The sequence below is a fragment of the Phascolarctos cinereus genome, unplaced genomic scaffold, assembly GCF_003287225.1.
Source record: "Phascolarctos cinereus isolate Bilbo 61053 unplaced genomic scaffold, phaCin_HiC Scaffold_4;HRSCAF=312, whole genome shotgun sequence".
Taxonomy (NCBI): Eukaryota; Metazoa; Chordata; class Mammalia; order Diprotodontia; family Phascolarctidae; genus Phascolarctos; species Phascolarctos cinereus.
In genome coordinates, this window is record NW_027555847.1 from 52,758,087 (window position 1) to 52,781,663 (window position 23,577).

General features: G+C 43.1%; 1 protein-coding gene and 1 long non-coding RNA gene across 2 annotated transcripts; one reads left to right on the forward strand and one right to left on the reverse strand.

Moving 5' to 3' along the window:
* The first annotated feature begins 20 nt into the window (after positions 1–20).
* On the forward strand, positions 21–22,994 carry LOC110204870 (uncharacterized). The gene is made up of 2 exons (XR_002323447.2): positions 21–309; positions 22,021–22,994. It is a non-coding gene; the product is annotated as an uncharacterized LOC110204870 (long non-coding RNA).
* On the reverse strand, positions 4,003–13,272 carry GHRL (ghrelin and obestatin prepropeptide). Its single transcript, XM_020981022.2, has 4 exons — positions 13,134–13,272; positions 12,803–12,901; positions 7,053–7,161; positions 4,003–4,164 (listed from the first exon to the last, which is right to left on the reverse strand). The coding sequence occupies exons 1-4, from the start codon at positions 13,239–13,241 to the stop codon at positions 4,145–4,147; spliced, it is 336 nt and encodes a 111-aa protein (XP_020836681.1). The 5' UTR covers positions 13,242–13,272; the 3' UTR covers positions 4,003–4,144.
* Positions 22,995–23,577: the final 583 nt, after the last annotated feature.

The following is a 23,577-nucleotide window of genomic DNA, read 5'->3' on the forward strand; positions in this document are numbered from 1 at the left end:
TTTACATTACTGAAGCAAGATCATGAGGCATCCTAATTAGAATTTTAGCTGAGCCTGAGCAGGGAGAAGAAGCATTAATGATAGTTTGTTCTACAGTAGTAAGGCACTAAAGATAATCCTCTTCCCTGGACATCTGTCGAAGCCGGGCAGATTCACGCCCATCTGAGATGGTGTAGGAGGAACATAATGGACAGAGCATAGCTCCCATCTTCACCCAGGCGGTGCCCTCTTTCCTACTCAGGTGATGTTGATGGAGAACATTTTTGCCAAGAGTATTTGTAGCCCTGTCGATGCCTCCTGGAAAGTACGGTAAGGACATTTTTAAAAAAGGATGCTTGGAATTATTGGTATCTCATCGATGTCAGTGTCAAAGCTGAAAGAGCCCTTAGAGATAATTGAATCCAACAACCTCATTTTATGATAAGAAAAGAATTTTAGAGAGGTATTAGTTTGCCCAAGGTTACATGGATAGAAATTGGAATGGGAACAGGACTTGAACCCACGTCTCTTAATTTCCCCAGTGCTAGTGGCCTTAAACAGCTTATTTTATAAAATGCTTTGGTTTATCATCTGAAATTAATTCTCCTGGACTGTCCCTATTGGTTATGAAGAGGAAAAGAAACAGGGAGAAAGCTCTAGGGCACTAGGCATTCTTCCCCAGAGATGGCTTTATAACTGTCAAGCGAAGTAGGGCATTGCTTTTGGGAATATCAAGGACTCATCTGTTCAAGGGCTGCAGTCATCCACACTGCCTTAGGCTTGACAAAGCACTGTTGAGGTGGTCTGTGTAAGGTGAGGAAATTGAGCTTCTTAGCTTGCTTGCTTGGTGGCAGAACTGGGGCATAAGCCCAGGATATTCTGCTTCCTGAGTCAAGTGTGCTTTCTACCATAGCAGACTGTCTCTCCATCATCACTTAGCGGTTTTACTGGCTTGATGTGTGGCTCCTATTTTAGTAGATCTGTGTCTGTGAGTCCTTAATCATAAAACAGCCTCTGGTTTGGGGCTTTTATTATCGTTGATTAGATAGCCTTAGGATTTAGAGCTGGACAAGACCATGGAAGTCATCAAATCCAAGCCTGTGGTTTTATGGATGGCAGAACTTAGGTCTAGAGAAGGGAAGGGGCTTGCCTAGTGGCAGGTGATGGAACTCAAACCCAGGTACTCTGCCCCCAGTTCCAGTTATTTATACATTGTCCTACACATCACACTCTCAGCACCACTTCTGGGCTACTTGACTCAGGTCCCAACACACTAGACAGACACTTAGGGCATCCTGGGTCCTGGATAAGTATACGATTGGGTACTTGTCACCCAAATTGGTACTAGGTGCAGAGATGTCCTTAAGCATAGGTAAATGGTTGACTGTCCACCTCAGTATCAAGGAAGGGGCCTTCACATATCTTCTTCCTCCATCTGTTAGGATCTGTTAAATTCTTTCAAAGGGTTCAAAGTCATTCCACAATGATAAGACTTAAAATGCAAATACCTCTGAGAGAGGGAACTTGGCAGCTCATCTTCCACATAACTATGATGAAATAGATTTAAAAAAATTTTTTTTAAATTTTTACTGAGAGTAGGAAGGCAGGTGTTGATCAATTGCTAAGGTGCAACAGAAGACAACAGAACAAAGAAGGTCTGAGAACCTGGCCTCTTTCTTACCCACACTGGATGGTTATGTGGGAAAATATCATTAGAAAAGAGTTTCTTAGACTTGGGGCTAAGAATATGGATTTGGAGCCACTGAGGTATATACCAGGCTGCTCCACAACATGGTGGCTCCTGTCGCTTCATTCACCTTATATAATCAATACCAGGCTGGGGTCTTCAGGAAGACCTATACTTGTGTATGGTAGCAGTAGAGCGCTAGACTGAGTCAGGATGACTAGAGTTCAAATCCAATTTCAGACACTAATTGTGTGACCCTGCACAGGTCATATAATCTTTGTGAACTTGAGTTTCCTTGTCTATAAAATGAAGATAATAATTGTACCTACAGGGTTGTTGTGAGGATCAAATGAGATAGTGTTTGTAAAGCACTTGCAAATCTTAAAGTACTATAGAAATGCTAATTGTTATTATTAAAGACCTGTGGCTTATGCTAGGGTCCTTTCCAGAGTGGGATCTGTCTGCCTTCATCAGAGGCAAAATCTTTTCACACCCCCTAGACCAAAGTACTATTTGGAGATTCTGTGCTCCATAGAATTCAAGTTATGAAGGTACGAAGTTAGTGCTATTTATCAGGGTCAAAGGTTTTGAAATCTAAGTTTGTCTTTGAGCTCTTTCTCTCTTCCTCTTCCCCATTTATTTCATCATGGACAAGTACTCTGTACAAGTTTCTCCTTTGGTGGTCCACCCTCTCTTAAGTGCCCCAGTCTTCTGTCCTGGCTTCTCATCCCATATAAATCTGTCCTTCAGTCCTTGATTTAATCTTAAATACTCAAATGCTGTGATGTCATCAATTTGGAAGTTCCCTCCAGAGTCAATGATTGCAACCCCATTGTGTCTGCCCTTCCTATGTGATTGGCTTATCCATGTCCTCCCAAAAGTTCAACGTAGTCCTTCACCTTTTGGAACGGAGAGGGTATGAATGGAGCATTCACAAATTCCATTTGTTACCCTGCCCTTCCCACATGAGCACTCAGTCGTTACTTCTGTTGCATAATTCTGTGATGACCTCTTTGACTTCTGTTCTGTGTTCCTCAGTGTTACTTGTTGCAGCCTGCTCCCTCCCACCACCAAACTATTACCTTCGGTGATATTAACATTGAAGTATAAATGTAGACACCTTCAAGATACCATTTTTTTTTGAACAGTGATGAGGTCCTTAAGTTACAGGTCGAATAGGCAACATCCTGTGAATAGGGAGGATATGTTTTGGGCTCCTGAAAATCACACCACCTGGAAGATACCTATGTGAGGGTCTATATTGCTGCTCCTATTTACATAGTATTTAAAGGCTAAGAAAATGTTTCCCTCAGAATCCTGGGAAAGTAGATCAAGCAAGTATTATCCCTATTTTTAAAAAACGGGAGGTGGGGCTCAGACTCCTTCTACCACAAAGGGTGGAAACTCCTTCACAACTGATTTTTAGTTTATAATCTTGAGAGTTGACTAGGGCATTGCAGTTAAGTGGCTATCCCTGGTCACCAGATAGAGGACTTCAGTCTACGTCTTCTTGACTCCAAGTCTGCCTCTACCCACTATACCATATTGCCTCACCATTTAACAAAATTAAGTGAGGCTAATAGAGGAGATAATGGGCAGGGACTTACCACTAGTAAGTGTATGAGCTGGGATTCAAACCCAGGTTTCTCCTGACTCCCAAGTTCAGTGCTCTTTGCAGTATAACATGTAAGGCAGAGAGCTGGGAGGGCATTGGAAGGAGGGAGAGAGAGGGAACATAGACTCTTACAGTTCCCTTAAAATCCGATCACATATGTGGCCTACCTGGCCCCTGAGGTTAAGGGTAAAGCTGATGGCTATTGAACAGCAAAGCTCACTGGCCATCAAGTTCAATATCAGAAAAGTCTCAGTATGAGTTGTGATTTCCTGCCAGAAGATATAGAGGGAATAGGAAAGTAACAGTGAACTAGGGTAGATCAATTCTTTTCTCATTGACTTCCATATTAAGCCAGACAAATTTGTAGTCATCCACTGTGGTCTGGTGGGCTGTGACATCAGAAAGACTTTCTCTTCAGCTATGGCTTTTCCACTAATGAGTAATCTAGAAACAAGCCCTTCTCTGCATTTTGGAGAGTTCTGATATTTAAAAGAACCCCACCCAGAGGGAATCCTTTGTGAAGAGACTCTCCACCCTTTGAATAGCCAGCCCTTAATTTGTCAGTTTTAAAGAATTTGGATTTTGTCTGGTTTTCACTGACTAGGCACTTGTCCCTCGTGGAATATGTCTTCCTGATGCTATTGGCCAATGCTCAAGTTCTTTTCCAAGAATGTTACAGAATGCTTCTGGGATGAAATAAGTTCCCCTTTTGTGGTCTCAGGCTACAGTGAGAATTTTATTTTTCTCCCCGGCGTACAATTAATACACAGATAGGGGAAATTGTCAGGGAAGCAAATTTGAATGCAAGACATGGGATGATGCATGTTGGTTAGAAAAATGTGTGGGCTCATCTCTTCAGGGTGTCAGTTTTCTCCTGTATTTCCTGAAAAAGGAAGAGAAAGTAAGGTTAGTTCAAATGAAAATTCCCATGTGTAATTCTGCTTGCTGATGCCATTGAAAAAACAAACAAAACAGAAGGCACCAGTAATAGCTAGCCTTTACAGAGTATTGTAAAGTTGGGAAAACACTTTCCACTTTATCTCATATGATCCTCACTACAACCCTGGAGAAAGGCACTATTGTTATTCCCACTTTACATAGGAGGAAATGAAGGTTAGGAGAGCTTAAGTGATTTGCCCGGGGTTACACAACTACTAAGTGTTTGAGTTAGGATTTGAATTCCCGTCTTCCTCACCCTGAAACCCAGTGTTCTTATTTACTTTACCACCTGGCTGCTTAGATTGGAGAAGGCTAATAATGCTCATTTTTGGAGTCAGCTGACCCATCAGCAAATAACCATTGAGTGAATCACTGTCATTTGTTGAGTTCTTTAAGGTTGGAGAAGTGCTATGTGAATGATTTTATCACAACAACCCTTCCTACAGATGAGGAAAGTGAGGTAGGCAGAGATTAAGTTATTTGTTCAGGATTACAGTGTTGTAAATCAAATTTGACCTCAGATCTTTCTGACTCCAATTCCTGTCTTCTTTCCATTGCATCTTCTGTCTGCCCCAAGAACTTTCACAGCCATTGTCAGATTGCTTAGCAAAGTAATGAGCTCTTAATCACCGGACACATTGGGGTGGGGGAGGTTGGATGGCTAGCATTTGATGGAATATCATAGAGAAGATTCTTGCACTGAGTAAGACGTTGGACTGGTTGACCTCCAGGGTCACCTTGGAGCTATGATTTTATCATTCCTGAGTACTGATTTACCAACAAAAAGTCCCAAAACTGGGCCAGAAGAGGAAAAGCCAACTATGAGTTATCCAAATGGCTTTGGGTTATCATAGCTTTATAAATGCTATTATGATGTTGGTATTAATATAAATGAATTTAAGCTATTTTTAGATTAAGAACTGGATATGTCATTTGATTGGTAAAGGAACGCCAGGATGGGGGAGTTCTTACCAATCACGCCTACAATTTATAGTCAGAAAGCTGTCTAGACCCCAGGAGATTGTGACCTGTTCCCTTAGACTGTCAGTATGTGTGAGAGTTGGGATCTGCACCCTGATCTTCCTGGCTCTGAGATACCCTATCTTCTCTTCCACACTACCTCTTGAGCAGCTAGTCTCATCAACTCTAGTTATTATCTTTATTAAATACCCCAGAAATCCACTCAATCTGACTTAAGGTTAAGTTGGAGTCTTTGGTAGCAATAACTGACTTAGCTAGACTTAAACTATTTATCTCAGTTTCCTCATCTGTAAAAGGGGAATAATAATCACATGCCCTCCCTTCCAATCTCACTGGGCTGTTGTGAGGATGAAGGGATATAATGGAAAGTAAAGTATAAAGGCATATCAGAAATTGTTACTGGTACAGTTGGCTTGGGAATGGAGCTGTAATGAGGCTTCTACTGGGAGGAAGTGCCCTCTGCTGGCAGTGGGGAGAGAGTCTAATCCCATCACACTTTTCTCTCCTACTCCCTCTCAGCTCCTCAAACAGGCAGCCTCCAGGGGCTGGGGAAGGTAACATTATCCCCAGGGAGTAAGAAGGCAAGAGCTGTCCCAACTCAGAATTTTTCACCACTGGTCACATAGACATCCATGGGGGATTTTCTCTAAAAGTTCCCTATTACATAATGGCATAGGCACCCTTTACCTGTAAACTTGAGGGGTTTCAGACCAGACCTGGCCGAAGTGCTGAAATGATGAGGCCAGAGAAGTTGGGAATGGGGAGACGTGCACCTCTGAAGAATAAGACTTACCTACATTACAGTTTTGGTGAGAGTTATACCTGGCCCAAACTGTTCTTAAAATGAGAACCCCACCAGAAGAAGCTTAATAGCTAGCATTTTAGACAGCACTGTAAGGTTTGCAAAAACTTTTACATATGTAATCTCATTTGATTCTCAGGGTAGGCTTGACTACCTTGAATGAGAGATGATCTTCTCTACAAGACCCTTGTCTTAGTGGACAAGAGCAGATTTCTGTCTGGCATTTGAGCACTTGCATAGACTGGTGGCGCCCTGCTTTCGTAGCCTAATACTTTCTTCCTTGAATTCTACTTTAGCTACACTGAACTACTTACTCTGCACCCCAACACACCTTGGGCATTTTCCCTTTCCCCTGCCTTTGCTCACACTGTTTCCTATGCTGAGTACCCTCCCAGCCCCAATTTGCCTGTCAAATTCCTAGCTCTTCTGTAAAGCCCAGCCAACTCATATGCCATCTCCTTCACGAAATTTTCTCTGATCAATGACAACTTCCCTTTGCAGACTTTGTACTTTTGTAGTGCATTTGTTAGGTAGGTATTGTGTGTGTGTCATAATTTTCTGTGTAATGGGGGTCTGACCATTGAAGGCCCAGCTCTCAAAGAATATCTGTGCGAGCTCTTAAATGGAGGGTTGAACCCCTCCATTCCACCATCGTGAACTTCCAGAAGGGGTCTTCCCCTCGGTCAAACCCTTTCTTCCCCCTTCTCCTTATATATGCTTGTCTTATCCCCTCTATTGGCCTATAAACTTTGTGAGGGAAAGGGAAAATGTCTTTCCCAAAGCTTCTCTCATGCCCTGAGGCTAGCATAGTGTTTTGTACTCAGTAGGAACTTAATAAATAAATATTTGAATGTTTACATGAATGACCAAGGGCTTCAGTTATCTTCACAGATATCCTGACCTCAGAGAGTTGCATTGGAGAATCTCTAAGAGTCTCTCCAGATCAAATGAGATCATATATGTAAGATGTTTGGCAAACCTGAAAGTCTAAGTAAATGGTAGTTGTTGTTATCATTATTGTTTTTATTATCCTATGTTTAAGAAATTACCTTGGTTCTCTTCCAAAAGGATCTCCTGTAGGACCTTTTCCAGGGTGCGCCCATATTGCTGATACTGAGCCTCTGCCACTTTAATCCCAATGTCAAAGGGAGCATTGAACTAAAGAAAGGAGCAACCCCCACCCACCCGCCCACCCAAAGTGGGATTAGAGACAAATGAGACTTTCCTTGTTGGCTATCTGTTTCCTTTAGGAAGATTTCAGCATAGAAAGACTCTTCAAAGCCATATTCTTTCCAAGATCACACTCACTGGGGGCCAGCTAGGTGGCACAGTGGATAGAGTACCGGCCCTGGAGTCAGGAGAACCTGAGTTCAAATCCGGCCTCAGATCAAACACTTGACACTTACTAGCTGTGTGACCCTGGGCAAGTCACTTAACCCCAACTGCCTGAAAATAAGAAAAAAAAAACTGACCCTAAGATCACACTCATTGGAGAAGGGAATATAGGCAGCCCAGGGACACAGGAGTCACTAACACTGGCGGTTGTTGCTAAAAAGTTTGGCCTCCTCCTTGGTCAAAGTTTGTCTTTGGGCTCAAAACAACTAAACTATTCTCCCTTTCTTTTGTCCCTTGGAGTTTACCCTAGGGCTTATTCCCCCAGACTTGCTTTCAGCACCAAGAATTTAGCTAATAATGGTTCAACTTGTCCACTCTCCCCCTTCTTCACCCCCCCCCCAGGGCCATTCAAATTGTCTCAGCAGACTCTGGAGGATAAATCTTCAAAACCCAAAGGAATAAATCTCTAATGGTGGAATTTCAGTCACTTCAATTAGAGATGGGAGATATATTTTAAAGTAGGAAATCCTGCCTAGTGCTTTTAAAATCTCACTGAATAGTTCTGTGGCCAGTCTTGGGAGCGTGTGTGTTGTGTGTGTATGTGTGTGTGTGTGTGTGTGTGTGTGTGTGTGTGTGTGTGTGTGTGTGGTCTTTGACACCTTTTCTTAACATTTCCTCTTTTCACTTTTCTCTTTGCTTATTTTTTTTTTAACTCCTTCCTCCCTTTTTCTCCTCTTTTTTTCTATCCTGACCCAAATTGCTTCTAATAGTTCACAGGATTGCTTACCCCTTTGGTATCCCTCTAGGCTAATGAGTATCCTGAGGGCCTGGTCTAGACTCCAGAACACTGAACAGAGAATCTGGCTTTATTACTGGTGACATTAGTCAAGTCATTGACTCTGTGACTCTTTTTCCAATTTTAAAATGGGAAAAAATAGTGCCCAATATTTTCTCCTTGCCAGCAATGTCAGGAGATGAATTAAAGCACCCAGTATAGCCTTTTTTTTTTTTTAAAGGAGGAGAAAAAACTCTACTTGTAGTTTTATCATAGAATTATAGGCTTGTTAGTTTTAGAGCTCTTCTGATAAAGACCTCCTAAATCAAATATGGGATAGGGCGGGAGTGGAGGTGCCTTATACTGAATGACCGAAGGACCAAGGTCTTGGACACCAGGTCTACACCAAATGCATCATGCTGCACTGATCTGCTATCTCTTGGGTGTTCCTCCTTATCTACTGTCTTGGGATGTAATTACTGAGCTGGTGTGTCATATAGGAGCTGGTTTGATTCCAGGGGTCCAGATCTCCTGTCTAACCTCCCTGCTGACTTCAATATCAGTTTCTTGATGTTTGGAGAGACAAGATCCACATCAGTGCTATCCTACCATTATCAGAGGACTCTGGAAGTTAGAAGTCCAAACAAAATGGCATTTATCTAGGCTAGCAAATTTATACATCTTGCTCCTCTAATTTCAGGGATTTGAAATCACAAAAATCACCATTCTCTGTTGAATTCTTCTGTACTCTTGTACATCTTGTTCATCCTTTTCCATTGTACCCTTTATCCCCACACCCAAGCCTGAAAATACTTCCCTTCATCCTTAATGTCTCCTTTTCATTTTCTATCTTGCATTCACAGAAACCAGGGGTTCCCTCTTGAAGACCAGTGTGTCCATGGTTAAACCCTACCATGCTGGTTGGCCCTTCTTTCATGTCCCCCAAGGAGGAGTTGGCATACTCCTTACTCCTCCATCGCTCCTTCAACACCTGGCAGCCTCTCTTCCTATGAGCTTTACTTCTCCCATTCAGATCCTTCTTGCCTACACTTGCTTACATCTAAGGCATTCTCCCTCTTCTCAAAGAGTTCAGTATTTGCATCAATTTTATCTCAACCTCTTCACTTTCACCTCAGCCCCCAGCTTCTTACTTGAGGAGCTTGTATACATGTTAAAGACTCCTCAAACACACTGGTCTCTGAATTAATCAACTTTCTCAATTCCCATGACCTAAACCTTTATTCTTGGTCATCCACAGGAATGATCAAACCTTAGATCTCACCACTATCTGAAACTGGGTTGCCCTCATTTTCAGATTCTGAGGTTCTTGTCTCTGATCGTAATCTCTTGTCCTTCCATCTCTTCCTCTGAGTCACTTTGAAATCTGATTGATTATTTCTGCACCCTCCAGCCTCTCTAGTCCATCAACAAATCCACCACCTCTGCTGTCGCCCTATTTTCCTCTCTATGTAGGTTTGACCTTATTCTCCACTTTTGATTCCTTTGCCTTTTTTGCAATTGCTGTTCACAACTGATCAACCTTCGATCATCTCCACCATCTGCCTTCTCTGCTCATCCTCCTGAGTGGCTAGAAGCTGGTGTCATAAAAAGTCACATCACTGTGATGGCTGAGTCTACTATAAATTAATTTTATTTCATCTCAATGGGGTCCATATTGCTACATGGCAAAATGTGCATTCTCCCTTGTTGATTCTCTATCCCATTCCTCTCTACCCCATGAATTGTCCAAACCTTCTCTCAAGGCCCTAGTGGTACTCAACATTTTCCTTGATTTGCTCACTTCCTATTTGAATGAGAAAATCAAGGCTAAAATCAAGGCTATCTATTGTAAGCTTCCTTAGCTCCCCTATTCCACTCATCAAAACTCCTCTGCATCCATTCTTTCATTCTTTGCTCCTTTTTCTAAGGAAGAGTTGGTCCTTTTGTTTGCCAAAGCCAACTCCTTTACCTATCCTCTCAATCCTACCCCCTCCAATCTCCTTCAGAGGTTTGCTGCATTATTCATTCTCTCTACCCTTCTTGAGACTCTACCTACCCGCTGACTCTTTCCCTCCTGCCTCCAAAAATGTTCCAGTCCACAGCATTCTAAAAAATCTTTATTTGACCTTGTCACCCACCCATCATCTCATATCTTCTCAGTCTTACTCCCAAATTTCTGGAAAGAATTTCTAATGGAGACAAATAGATTGCTGGCTAGCCCTACTCCCTTGCCACCCACTAATTTCTCTATCCCTCACAATCTAACTTTCCACCCTGTCACTCTCCTGAAATTTCTCTCCAAGATCTGTTCACCACAAAAATCTGTTCTCCATCCTTCTCCTCCTTGAACTCTCTGTAGCTTTTTATCTCACTGACCGTCCATTCGTCCTGGATCCTCCCTCAGCTTGGGTGACATTCCTCTCTCCTGCTTTTCCTTCTACTTGCCTGGCTGTTGCTTCTCAGTTTCCTTTGCTTAGTCACCATGACAAGCCTTCACCTGCTTCTTCAGTCTTTTTTTTCTCTCTCTACTGTCTCGGTGAGCTCATCTCCCACAATTTTTAAGTATCATCTCTATAGAGATGATTCCCAAATCTACATATCTAGCCCTAATATCTCTCCTATAGAGCTAACTGCCTACTGGATTCATCCATCCAGATGTCCCCTAGAATCTCAGACTCTATATATGAAATTGAGTTTACTATCTTCTCCCCTAAACCTATCCCTCTTTCTAAACTTCCCAATTTCTATTAAAAGCACTGCTATACACATAGTCCCCCAGATTTATATCCTTGGAGTTGTTCTTTACTCTTCCTTCTCCCTCGCTCTCCATAACCTCCCAGCTGCCAAGCCTTAGATCTCTCTCCATCTGTTAACATTCGTAATGTCTCCACTGGTACAGCCGCCACCTAATTCAGGTCAGCATTGCCTCCTTCCTGGACAACTGTAATACCCTCGTAATTGCTTCCAGTTTCTTCCCTAATTCGTCCTTTACACGTGGCTTAGAAGAGAATCTTCCATAGTTAAAGGGTCTGGTCATGTCATCCCCACCTGAAAAAACTTTAGGGGGCTCCTCATTGTCTTCAAGATAAAATACCAGCTCCTAAGCTTGGCGTTTATGACGTCCTTCACGTACTGGTTCCCATCTACTTTGCCAGACTCATTTCAAACTACTTTTCCTTTCAAATTCTATGTTCCAGCTAACTGGACAGCTGTTTCCTGAAGCCCTGCCCATACATGAGACCATAAGTGGTCTCTTGGACTAGACTGTCTCTTCATTTTCATCTCTTAGACACTTTGCTTTCTTGAAGCCTGAGTTCAGATACCACCTCCTCCTTGGAGCCTTCCCTAATCTCTCCAGTTGTTAATTTTCTGTCTCCCAAAACTATGTACTATGCTTCTGTGTTTGATGGATCTCCCACCTCCAAAACCCATCTTCCAGTAGCGTGTAAGCTCTTCGAAGGCAGGAGCTAATTCATTTTTTTGGTCTTTGTATTATCAGTGAATAGCATAGTGCCTTGTACATAGAAGGCCTTTAATCAGCATTTCCCAACTTGAGCTAAACTGCTTTTAGAGCTAGCTGGAAGGGGCCTCAAGAGATCATCTGACCCAACCACTCGCCTTCAGGCAGTAGAAAAAGTGGAGTGACCTGCTCAAGGTTATACTAATGATGACAGCCAGGACTGGAACACAGGTCTGAATTGTGATGAACTGCTTTCTGTCCTTGGGTAGGACAAGGCCTGATGTCCCTTCTAGCCCTCTTATTATTCAGGTTAAATAATTTCATTTGTTCCACCTCCAATTGGTTTGCAAAAAGCAACTGAATGAAAAAGAAATACTGCTGACTTTAAGTATCAGGAGATTGGGATTCTAGTCCCACTCTGCCACTGACTCTGTGTGACCCTGGGCATGTCCCTTCCTATCTCTGGGCAGCAGCTTATAGATTAGATGACCTTTGAGGTCTTTTGACTCTGCCATCTTGTGTTTAGAGGCTACATTCTCACGTTGTGGTTAACAGATGATGATTAGACCACCTTCAAATGGAAAGAAAAATGCAATGGGCCCCTCTGGCAAATGACTTAGCATTTAGCTGGAGTCCATGGAAAGGGGCCAGATAAGTAGTGTTGTGCTGTACTGGAGAAAGAGAAGAGCACTAGGCTAGGAACCTGGAGATATGGGTTCTAGGCCTGGTTCTCCCGCTAAATCAAGGGGTGGATGACTATAGCTTGTAGTCTGGTGGCAGGGACCCACATAACTGAAAAAATAACTGTACTAGAAATCTGACTGCTGGTACCATGTATAAACGAACCCTTTCTTACCTTATGGATTGTACATGTTTGTGCATGTGGATTAAAGTTCACTTTTAAAGTGTCAAGAGCCGGAAGGGACCTTTGAGATCATCTAGTCCATCTTACATGTGGGGCAACCAAGTGGAAGAGCCAGGACTAGGAACCAGGTCTCTTGATTCACAATTCGACTATGCAATGCTATCCCTTTAACCTAGTCCCATTCTAATGTCTGGGCCCCCTAAGTAGACTGTATGGTACCTGAGAGCAGGGACTGGGTCATGTAATTCTATACTTACTGGTTATTGTGCCTGGTTATTGAATGATGGATGAGACACCTTTCTTCCTAATCAGTTTCTGCCTTCTCCTTCCTCTTACCCCCATCAGACTGTGTGGAAGCACCCACCTGGATTTCCAAACCCTTCTCTAATCCTTCTGGCTGGCTGGAAGAGTCTTCCACGTCACGGGGCTGAAGTTTGACAGGTGGCTTTCTGGATTCCTTCCGCTGTTGGAAAGACACAGAATGTTTCCTTCAGGGAGTGAGCCCCTCTGAAATCTCTCCCTTGTGTTTCTTTGTGGGTGGAGTCGGGTGAGGGGTTTGGGAGAATTTTGAGAAGGGCCCAGAGAGGTTACGTGCCTTGAACACAGTCACACAGTTACAACAGCAGAGCTGAGATTAGAATCCAGAACCTAGACAGCAGCCCTTTGTGGGTGAATGGAGGAGGATGGGTACTGGCCTGGATCTTTGGGTGCTCCGGGCTTAGGAAGCTGGAGCCCGCTGAGGCCACATCAATCCACAGCATGCTGAGGAGGAGTAGGCTGCAGATGACCACCTTGGGGAGCATCTTCTCCGATGGGACAGGAAGCAGCCAGGGCCTGAATAGAGAAAGGCAGGAAGACAACCCCTCCTTCCCGCCCTGGCTAAGAGATTAGCTATGTTCCACTGTATGACTCTGCTCAGTGGGCAGTGGGCCTGGTCCCTGGTGCCTGATACTCTTGGCCCCTCTCATCTCTCCTTCCCCTACTTCTGTGTTCTCAGGCTACTTTCTGCCTGATTTCTTTTAGCTGTATTGTATAACCTATGTCCCTAGAGAGATTTTCAACGAACGATGGATTTAAATCCAGAAGGGACCTCAGAGGTGATCAATCTGATCATCTTCCCCTCTCCTAATTTTTTTCTCCCCCCACCCTTCATTTTGCAAATGAAGAAACTGATGCTCAGGAAACTTAGGTAAATTGCCTAAATCAATCTATGAAAGTATTCCTAGCAAGGCTATTACATTGGCAACCTCAGAGATGGAATTCGAATCCAGGTTTCCTCAGTCCAGAGCCAATACTCCTTGCACTGGACCATGGTATGACTGATATTGAAGCTGGAGGGAAAATTTCTTTTTTGTTTTTTCCTGTCTTACACAGTAATTTCTCTATCTTATGACTTCACCTTCCAGTCTTTAATAACAACAACAAAAATTATAGCTAACATTTATATAGCACCTACTATATGCCAGGAATTGTGCTAGGTACTTTACAATTATCCCATTTGATCCTCACAACAAACCTGGGTCATAGGTACTATTATTATCCCCATTTTACAGATGAGGAAACTGAGGCAAACAGAGGTTAAATAGCTTGCCCAGGATCTCAGAGCTAGTGTCTGAGGTCACATTTGAATTCAGGTCTTCCTGATTCTAGGCCCCAGGGCTCTGTGCACTATGGTGCCACCTTTTTACTGAGTATGTGTTGGGAGCCTTGTGTGTTCCCAGATCAATACTGGGGAGTATTAGGATATTAGAATTGTTGTCAATAGTCATAATACTAGGATGCAGCAAAAGCAGTTGTTAGGGGAAGTTTTATATCTCTAAATGCTTACATGAACAAAATAGAAAAAGAGGAGATCAATGAATTGGGCATACAACTAAAAAAACTAGAAAAAGAACAAATTAAAAATCCTCAATTAAACACCAAATTAGAATTATTGAAAACCAAAGGAAAAATTAAGAAAATTGAAATTAAGAAAACTATTGAACTAATAAATAAAACTAAGAGCTGGTTTTATGAAAAAAACAATTAACTAGATAAACCTTTGGTTAATTTAATTAAAAAAAAGAAAGAAGAAAACCAAATTACTGGTATCAAGAATGAAAAGGGTGAAGCTACCACCAAGGAAGAGGAAATTAAAACAATAATTAGGAACTATTTTGTCCACTATTTTGCCCAACTGTATGGCAATAAATTTGACAATCTTAGTGAAATAGATAAATATTTACAAAAATATAAATTGCTCAGATTAACAGAAAAGGAAGTAAAATACTTAAATAACCCCATCTCAGAAAAAGAAATTGAACAAGCCACTGATGAACTCCCTAGGAAAAAATCTCCAGGGCCAGATGGATTTACAAGCAAATTCTATCAAACATTTAAAGAACAATAGTAATAATACTAGCTATTATTTCTAAAGCACTTAAAAGTTTACAAAGAACTTTGCGTGTGTAAACTAATTGGAAGTAGGAATGGTTTCATTTTTTGGACTTGTATCCTCAGCACATAGCCCAGCACCTGGAAAGGCTTAATAAATGCTTATTGGTTAATTTAAAGAAAGAATATTTGGGGCCTTTCAGAGAGCTTATGGCCTGCTTGAGGAGACAAGGCTAATTCCCATGAGATATTAATGTGAATAGCCTCATAATCAGAGAAAGATCTTTTGAGCTGGAAAGGATGCAGAGATTTATAGAATGTCGGAGGAGGAGTGAGCAGAGTGATTGCACCCCAGTCAGAGCCTGTTTTAACTAAAGCAGGGCAGCCCTATGTCAAACACCTCCCTTCCCATCAGAGTCTTCTGACTCTGGGGAGGAGAGTGAGAGTTTGGGACTCTGGTGGCCCAGGATATGAGGTGGGAGTGTGTTTGGGGGTGGAGGGGTTGCTGAAGGGATGTTGTTCAGCCGCGCCAAAGATAATCTTGGGCAGTGGGGCAGTGCAATTCCTGGGCAGCCCAGTGAGGAGAGGCATGTGGGTCTGGGGTACCCTGGACCACTTTCCAAACAGGAAAAGAGTTCATTTGGCATATTCTTCCCTGAGAGAGGGGTTACTCTGGGACTTCCAGGCATAGAGATTGGGCTGGTCTGGGGAACAGGATGGGGTAGCAGCTACATGGCCTAGAAGTGCTCTCTGATATCATAATCTATGTCCCCCTCCTCCTCCACCCAAAAAACCACCTGGATTTGCCCTGGATACCAGGATTCCTGGTGATGGCTTTGCATCTTGTCCCCACACCAATCTCTATTTTATAGGTCAGGAAATTCCCAGGACAGGGAAGCAGTTTGCTCATGGTCTGTGCAGTGAATTAAATCTGCAAAGAAATAAGCACATAGGTAAACTGATCAAGGAATCTTTTTAGAATGGAATTCATACCTGGAGGATCTCACAGACGACTTGACCACCTTCTGTTCCAGGCTCTTATATAGTGAGTAGAGTTTGTTCTAAGCCAACACTCCGCCTCACCCCCCCCCAAAACAGGCTGGTTTGCAGAGATGTTTCATGCACCCTGGAAACAACGTGCTGATGTCACCTTGATGGAAATCAAAACAAGGGAGGTCAGAAGGTCTGGAGGAATTACAGGGTTGGTTTGGGGTGGGAAGCATGTTCCAGCTGTCACCAGAAAGCAGAAGGACAGACATACCATCCATCCCTGGGAATGAGGACATCTAGGCCTACTCTTCTCTGGGTCTTAGTTTCTCCATCCATCCATCCATCCATCCGTCGGTCAAATCATTTAATAATGCTTTGTGCCAGGTATAATGCTAAGAAAGGCAAAAACACAGTCTGCTCTCAAGGAGCTCACGTTCTACTGCAGGAGAGAACGCATAACTATGTACAGACAAAATATAGATAGAGTAAATGGAAAAAAATCTGAGAGGGAAGGCACTAGCATTGAGGAGACCCAGGAAGGGTCTCTTGCAGAAGGTGGGATTTGAGCTTTCTTGAAGGAAGCTGAGGAAAGCGAGGAGGCAGAGGTAAAGAGGCAAAACATTCCCAACATAGAGGACAGCCAGGGAAAAGATGCAGAGGTGGAGTTGGGAGTGTTGGGTGTGAGAAGCAAGGAAGCCAGTGGGGCGGGATGGAATCTGATGGAAGAGTCTGGGGGCTGGGACAGGATGAGTGGAGGACACTAAAGTATGAGAAGATTGGAAAGGAGGGAAGAGGCGAGGTTGAAAGGACTTTAAAAGCCGAAAAGAGGCTTTTATATCTGATCCTGGAGGTAATTGGGAGCCTTTGGAGTTTACTGCGTAGGAAGTGACAGAATCAGACATGCATATGAGGAAGATCACTTTGGCAGCTGAGTGGACAATGGATGGAGAGGGGAGAGAATTGAGGAAGGGAGACCAACCAGCAGGCTTGTCTGTGCATGCACCAGCATCTGCAAAGTGAGGAGGGCTTAGATAGGTGTCAAAGGGAAGAATTTATACATCTGGACAACTTCCCTATCTCTCAAGTTTTTTTAATTGCATTCTTAAGTTAGTATAGTTTCCATTTTTCTCTTTAGTGTTGAAAAGCTATTTTTTTTTTTGTTTTTGGTGATGAGGCAATTGGGGTTAAGTGACTTGCCCAGGGTCACACAGCTAGTAAGTGTCTGAGGCTGGATTTGAACTCAGGTCCTTGTGACTCCAAAGCTAGAGCTCTATCCACTGCCCCACCTAGCTGCCCCTGAAAAGCTATTAATAATGACAACAACGACAATAGTAACCAACATTTATACAGTACTTTATAAATATTACCTCATTTTATTCTCACAGCAACCCAGGGAGCTAGGTGCTGTTATTATTATCCTCGCTTATGATCCCCATTTGGATCACATAGCTCTGGGGTGTCTGAGGCTGGACTTGAACTCAGATCTTCATCTATGGCTGCCGAATGATACTGGTATTTGGAAAGTGCTATGGAAAGAATCCGAGGTCTCATATGCTTATAAAAAGCAGGACCATGGTACTACTTTGTTGAATGCATCAGGATTGTCACCATCTTTATTCTGCCATTACTGGCTTTAGAGTTAGAGCTGGGTTCAAATTTGACTTTTGCTGTTTACTACCTGTTCGGCTTTGGGTAGGGCAGGTGTGTCTGAACGATTGATTTGGTAGCAGGGTGCATTAGAGTGGGGAGAAGCTGGAAGAGGAGGAGGCCACTGCAAATGTCCAAGGACCTATGGGAGGAGGGGGTGCCACTGTGATCGAAAGGTCATTGTGACACTGTGAGCTAGGTTGAACTTATACGATGTCAGAATTGGAAGTGACTTTAGACGTCATTTAATCAAGGGCCATTTATGGAGCCCTCATTTCATGGAGGGGGAAACTGAGGCTCAGAGAAAGGAACTAACTGGGCCAAGGTCTGCTAGTGGCATACGTGGAAGTGGTGGGATTTGAATACAGGTCTTCTAAGTCTGTCCCGTGTGGCCATGTGAAGGCTGTCAGGAAGTAAGGGGTGAAACCTGCAAAGGTTTCCATAGGCTGGAAGAGGGTGGTCTGAATTGGCATTGAAATGCCACTCTCTCCCAATATTTCTCCTACCCACCTGCCTTGGTGCCTGAAATGTCAATCACTCCGAGTACTGAGTCTCTACTCTCTGCTGTCTGCCCCTGCTTCTACCCCCCATCACGCCAGGGTTCAGCGTGACAAGCCAGAGCAAATGCCCTGTGCCTCACTTGGTACTAACAACATCCCATTTCATTATTGTAGGACCTAGGAAAGTGGGGCCCTAATTAACTAGCTTCCCAACCCCCGTGGCAGGACAACTCCCACCTCCTACTCTGCTTCTCCTTGTGATTCAGAACCACAGAATTTTTGAGTTGGAAGGGACAAGATGGTACCTGAGGAAGCCATCTTATCCAGCCTGTAACTGAACAAGAATCCCTCTTACAATGTGCCAGCGAGTGACCATCAGCTTGAAGATCCCCAGTGAAGGGGAGCATCCCATTGCCCTTGGGGATTGCCCTCATGGCATCACCCCCACTTGTCTCTTTGCAGGTTTCACTCATTGCTCTTGGCTCTGCTCTCTGGGGCTAAAATTCACTATATTGAGGTGAGACTCCATTCCCAGGGTTAACCTTTTCCCACACCCTCATTCCTATTCACCTCAGCCCCTTTTTAGGAGGCAGCTAGGTGGTGTAGTGGGTGGGTGCCAAGAAGATCTTGGCAGTTCAAATCCTGCATTCAGACACTTACTGGCTGTGTGACCCTGGGCAAGTCACTTAATCTCTCTTCAGCCTCAGTTTGGTCAGCCGCAAAATGAGGATAATAAGAGAACCTACCTCCCAAGGTAGGTAAGGATAAAAGAACATGAGACAATATTAAAAAATGCTTTGCAAGTCTTGAAGTGCTATATAAATGCTACCTAATTAGTATTATCCAATGGCTTTTTCACAATGCTCATTCACCCTTTACCTTTGACATGGCTGAGCATCTCCTCTTCCTCCCGGATACCATCTCTCCCCTTGGCTTTCATGACACCATTGTCTTCTGGTTCTCTTCCTACCTGTCTGATTACTCCTCAGTCTCATTTGCTGTTTCCTTATTCATCTTTTTTTTTTTTAAGGCAGTGGGGTTAAGTGACTTGCCCAGGGTCACACAGGTAGTAAGTGTCAAGTATTTGGTCTGAGGCTGGATTTGAACTCAGGTCCTCCTGACATGAGGGCCGGTGCTCTTTCCACTGCGCCACCTAGCTGTCCCCATCTCTGTTCTTCTAACTGAGAGTGTCCCCTAGAGCTCTGTCCTGATCCTCCTCTTCTTTCTCTCCACCCTTTCTCGGTGGTCTCATCAGCGCTTATGGGTTCAATGATCTCTTCTATGAAGGTGATATGTAGGTCTCTGTATATCTAATCCTGATGTCTTTCCTGTACTCTCATATTGCATCTACAGCTGACGGATGGACATTTCCATGTGGATGTCCCATAAACATCTAAAACTCAGCATATCCAAAACAGAACTATTATCTTTCCCCCTAAACCCATCTCTTCTCCTAACTTTCTTATTTTTTTTTCAAGGTTACTACATTCCCTTCTTTCTATGCCAACCCTTCTACCCAAATTAAACAGAATGATTCTTCCCTTTCTGGCAGACTATCTTTACTCCGGGTGTGCCCTCTCCCCAGCACCCCTGTCCTGCCCTTTCCTGGAATCTTCCATGCTTGCAGAGTGGATGGCCTCAATAGCTCCATGTCTGTGACATCAGAGATGGAAAACCATTCAGAATCAGAGAATCACAGCCCAGACCGAGTGAGACCCCACTGAACTCTATGAAGCCTTCAGTCTTGGCATGTGGGCACTTCAGTCTCAGCTCTTTATTTCCGTCTTTGGAAATGGTGGGAGAAAGGCTTATTGAAGACACCTACCAGAACATGCCTCTTAGGGGACTTGAATGTAAGGTGTACCCATACAGGCACAAGTATTTCACTGCTTCAGATTGATGATCTTACCTGTGTGCCCAATCTCCTTTTGCCCACCTCATCATAAAGCCTTGCTGTTCTTAACCATTATGGACCATCTGGAATCAAGTGATGGTTCTACATAGAGTTGACCTTCCGAGACCTGGTATAGGAATGATCTTATTTCCCTAGGCTAGATTAAGAAGGTGCCAGGGTGGCTGGCAGGGAGTGGGGCCAGAGCACACATCTTCTGGTATCTTTTTTTGGGGTGGGGTATAAATGTGTATGTCTATGGATTCTTTCTATAAGTACTGGAGTTAGAGCAGCTAAAGGTAACTATGACTTCCCTGACATCCTGAATTTGACATCCTTCCTTGGGGCTGCTGTGGTGTGGAGTTAGCAAAGAACTTAGGCACTGTCCCTTACTCCACCTTTGACCAGGACTAGGAGCTGTGACTAGCTGGGTGGGCTCTCCCAGGACCATTGTTGACTTTCACCTTCCTCCTAAAAGGCCTAAAGGTCACGACCAAGGTCCAATGACTCAGCTCAAATTTTAACCTTCCAGAGGTATTGTAGTTAAGTGTCGGGAGAGGTGGGTTCAAATCCTGCCTCTGACGTGATGACCATAATAGCATAGACAAATTACAACCTCTTTGAGTCATAGTTTACTCATCTGTGAAACAAAAGTACTAGCACCTACCATATAAGGTCTTCATATGAGGTTACATGAAAGTGTTTTGTCAACCTTAAGAGTGCCTACCAATATCAGGTATTTTTATTATTCCCACTCTTGGTGACTGAGACATAGGAATATTCTTTACCTGAACCTTTATTTCCTTTCCCTTTTACCCTCTTGCTCCTGGGTATCTTGCTTTAGGCCTTGAGACATCCCTTGTATGAAGTTGAGATGCCCCAAATACAAGCCTGTTGCTTTCAGCATTAATTGGCCCATGGCCTCCTTATGGAAAAAAAAAAAACCCACCACCAAAAAACAAAACCAAAAAAGTCTCCAAATGACTTCAACAGACTGGGATCCACCTTTATTAATAACATCATATGCTGATATGTTCCCTTGTGTCCACTCACACAAACACCCCCTTCACTCAGGACCTTGTCACCTCTCACCAGGACAACTTCAATAACCTCCTGTCACAGTGAATATCCTACCTTTTCTCCCAGCTTGAAGTCTATCCCCTCCAATTTGTCCTCTCCACAACTGCCAATCCATCCATTCTTCAATCAATAAACATCACTTAGTGCCAGGTACTGTTTCGTGCTTAGAATGTGCTCCCCCATCATCTGAGTCTTTCAGAATCCTATTCCTACAAGCACAAACCCCAAACTATCCTTGAGAATTCAGTACACAAACAGTCCTGGATCCTGAGCATTATCACAAATAAAGCTGTTGCCCCTAATTGCCCAGATTTAATACTAATCTATAAACATTCAAGAGAAACATTTCTAACAGATGTTAACATGGTGAATACTCAAAATCTCCAAACAACCTTGAACTAAAAGCTTAAGAAACATAGTCATCAAGAAGAGGAAATCAAAACCAGGAACAGGATGGGGGTATGTGTCATCCCTGTTGACCCATCTGCTGAGGGGTTGTCCCAAAGACATTGAACCACCTCAAGACGACCTTCCATCCAATACTTTTATTCAGTGACAGAAAGCATTTGTGTTATCCGACTGCACAGTAGAATGTTAAATGGAAAAAAGAATACTCTGAGGATAGGGACCTGTCGCAGGACTGTTTCTATCTGAACTTCACATCAAAATAAGAAAAAAGAGGGGGCAGCTAGGTGGCGAAGTGGATAGAGCACTGACCCTGGAGTCAGGAGGACCTGAGTTCAAATTTGACCTCAGACACTTACTAGCTGTGTGACCCTGGGCAAGTCCCCAATTGCCTCACCTAAAAAAAAGAAGAAAGATAATAATAAAAGCTCATATTTACACAGGACTCTGTAAGCTTTACATCTGTAATTTCATCTGATCTTTTTTAGCATCCTAAGAGCTAGTATTATTCCTATTTTTTCAGGCCTAGGCACGCACAGCTAACAGGTTTTCAGTTTCCTTGGCTGGAGAATAGGGACAATAATGTACCACCTCCTTTGTATGGTTTTTGGTTATTATAATCCAATACTTATGCAAATACTGGGACATGTAAAGTGACATTCATCCTTATCATTGTCTGTTAACATCTTATTTCAGATTAGTTTATCAGATCACCCAGTTCTCCAACTGAGCTCTGAGGAAATGGGGCACAAAGTGGGTACTTGGAAGAATGTGAAAGACCTGGACCATGCATCGCTGTTGGGCATACTGAAGAGTCCTGCAAGAGCTGTCAAAGATTGGGACTCAGAAACCAGGACCTAGGATGATGTATGGGGAGGTTGCTGAAAGAGAGGAAGGTTGGGGAAAGAGGGCTGGAGGAAGTGGTAAGACAACCTTTGCTCACATGTCAATTTGCCTAGGGCCAACTGTAGGCCAGAAGCAGGTGTACTATGGGAAAGAGGCATTCTAAGGCCTCTGCTTTATCTGTGGTAACTGTCCCCCAGCTGGGGAATGAATCCATCCTCTCTAATCATAGCACAAATCTCCCCAGCGGCCAACCACCAGTGTTGATTTTAGATAAACACCAACCACTTTCTCTTAATGGAAAGGAAATGTTTATACAAGAATCTGCCCTAGTCACAGGTCCCATCAAATCTGTGGTGAGGTGGTTAGGCAGCCAGAGAGAGGAAATACCAGCAAAGAGCTTACTTACCTTCCCAGGCTGCGATAAGGAAAGGATTGAGAAGCTGCCTGGCTCTTACTACAATTTTCTTTCAAGGCGATACTTTATAAAAAATACCCAACTTCTCCCTCAATGTAATTTCTGAGGCTGGGCTAGATTTGAGTTGAGAAATACAGCTGAATCTTACTGATTCAGACCATTTGAGAGGCAGATCAGTGAGGATGAATGGAAAGTCTAAATTATTGCATATTCTTTCAAGAAATGAAGCTTCATTACTTAAGTATTTTTGTTGCTATTCTGAACTGACAAAGACCAAATAAAATACACTTTTCCATAAGCAAAGTGGAACAAAGAGGATTATATATGAATCTGTGAATCTCTTTTAAATTGAACTTGCTTTTATTTTAAAGTCTATGTAATAACTTCAACATAAAAACTTTCAAAGTTCTCTTGCTGGTGTTTCCTTCTTGTTTTCTTTCTCTCACTTAAAATAATACTTTAATGACTCTCTTTTATTTGTGCTAACCTAACATAAACCTCTTTCTCTTTCCCACCTACCTATTCTCTGCCCTTGACCCAAAGGAAAACAAACCCTTGTAACAAGTGTGCATAGCCAAGCAAAACAAACTCGCCCGTTGCAAAGTCCAAAAATGTGAACTTCATTCTGCACAGTGAATCCATCAGTCACTTTCTCTGTCAGCAGGGGATTAATGAGCTTCTTCCTCAGTCCTCTGGGCTTGTGATTGGTCACTGAACTGATCAGAATTCTTAAGTATTTCAAGGCTGGTTTTTTTTTTTAACAGTGTTGTTACAGTGTGCATTTTTGGAGTTTTGCTCAACTCAGGTGGCATTGGTTCATGTAAGTCTTCTTGGATTTCACTGAAACCAATCCTTTTGTCATTTTTTAATATCCATTTCTATGCCACGGCTTGTCTAGCTGTCCCTAGGTCTTTGCTCTAACAAAAGGAACTTCATTTCTTTTAAGTCTGGATAATAACCAGAAGGTGGTTGGTTAACAACCTGTTTGCAAG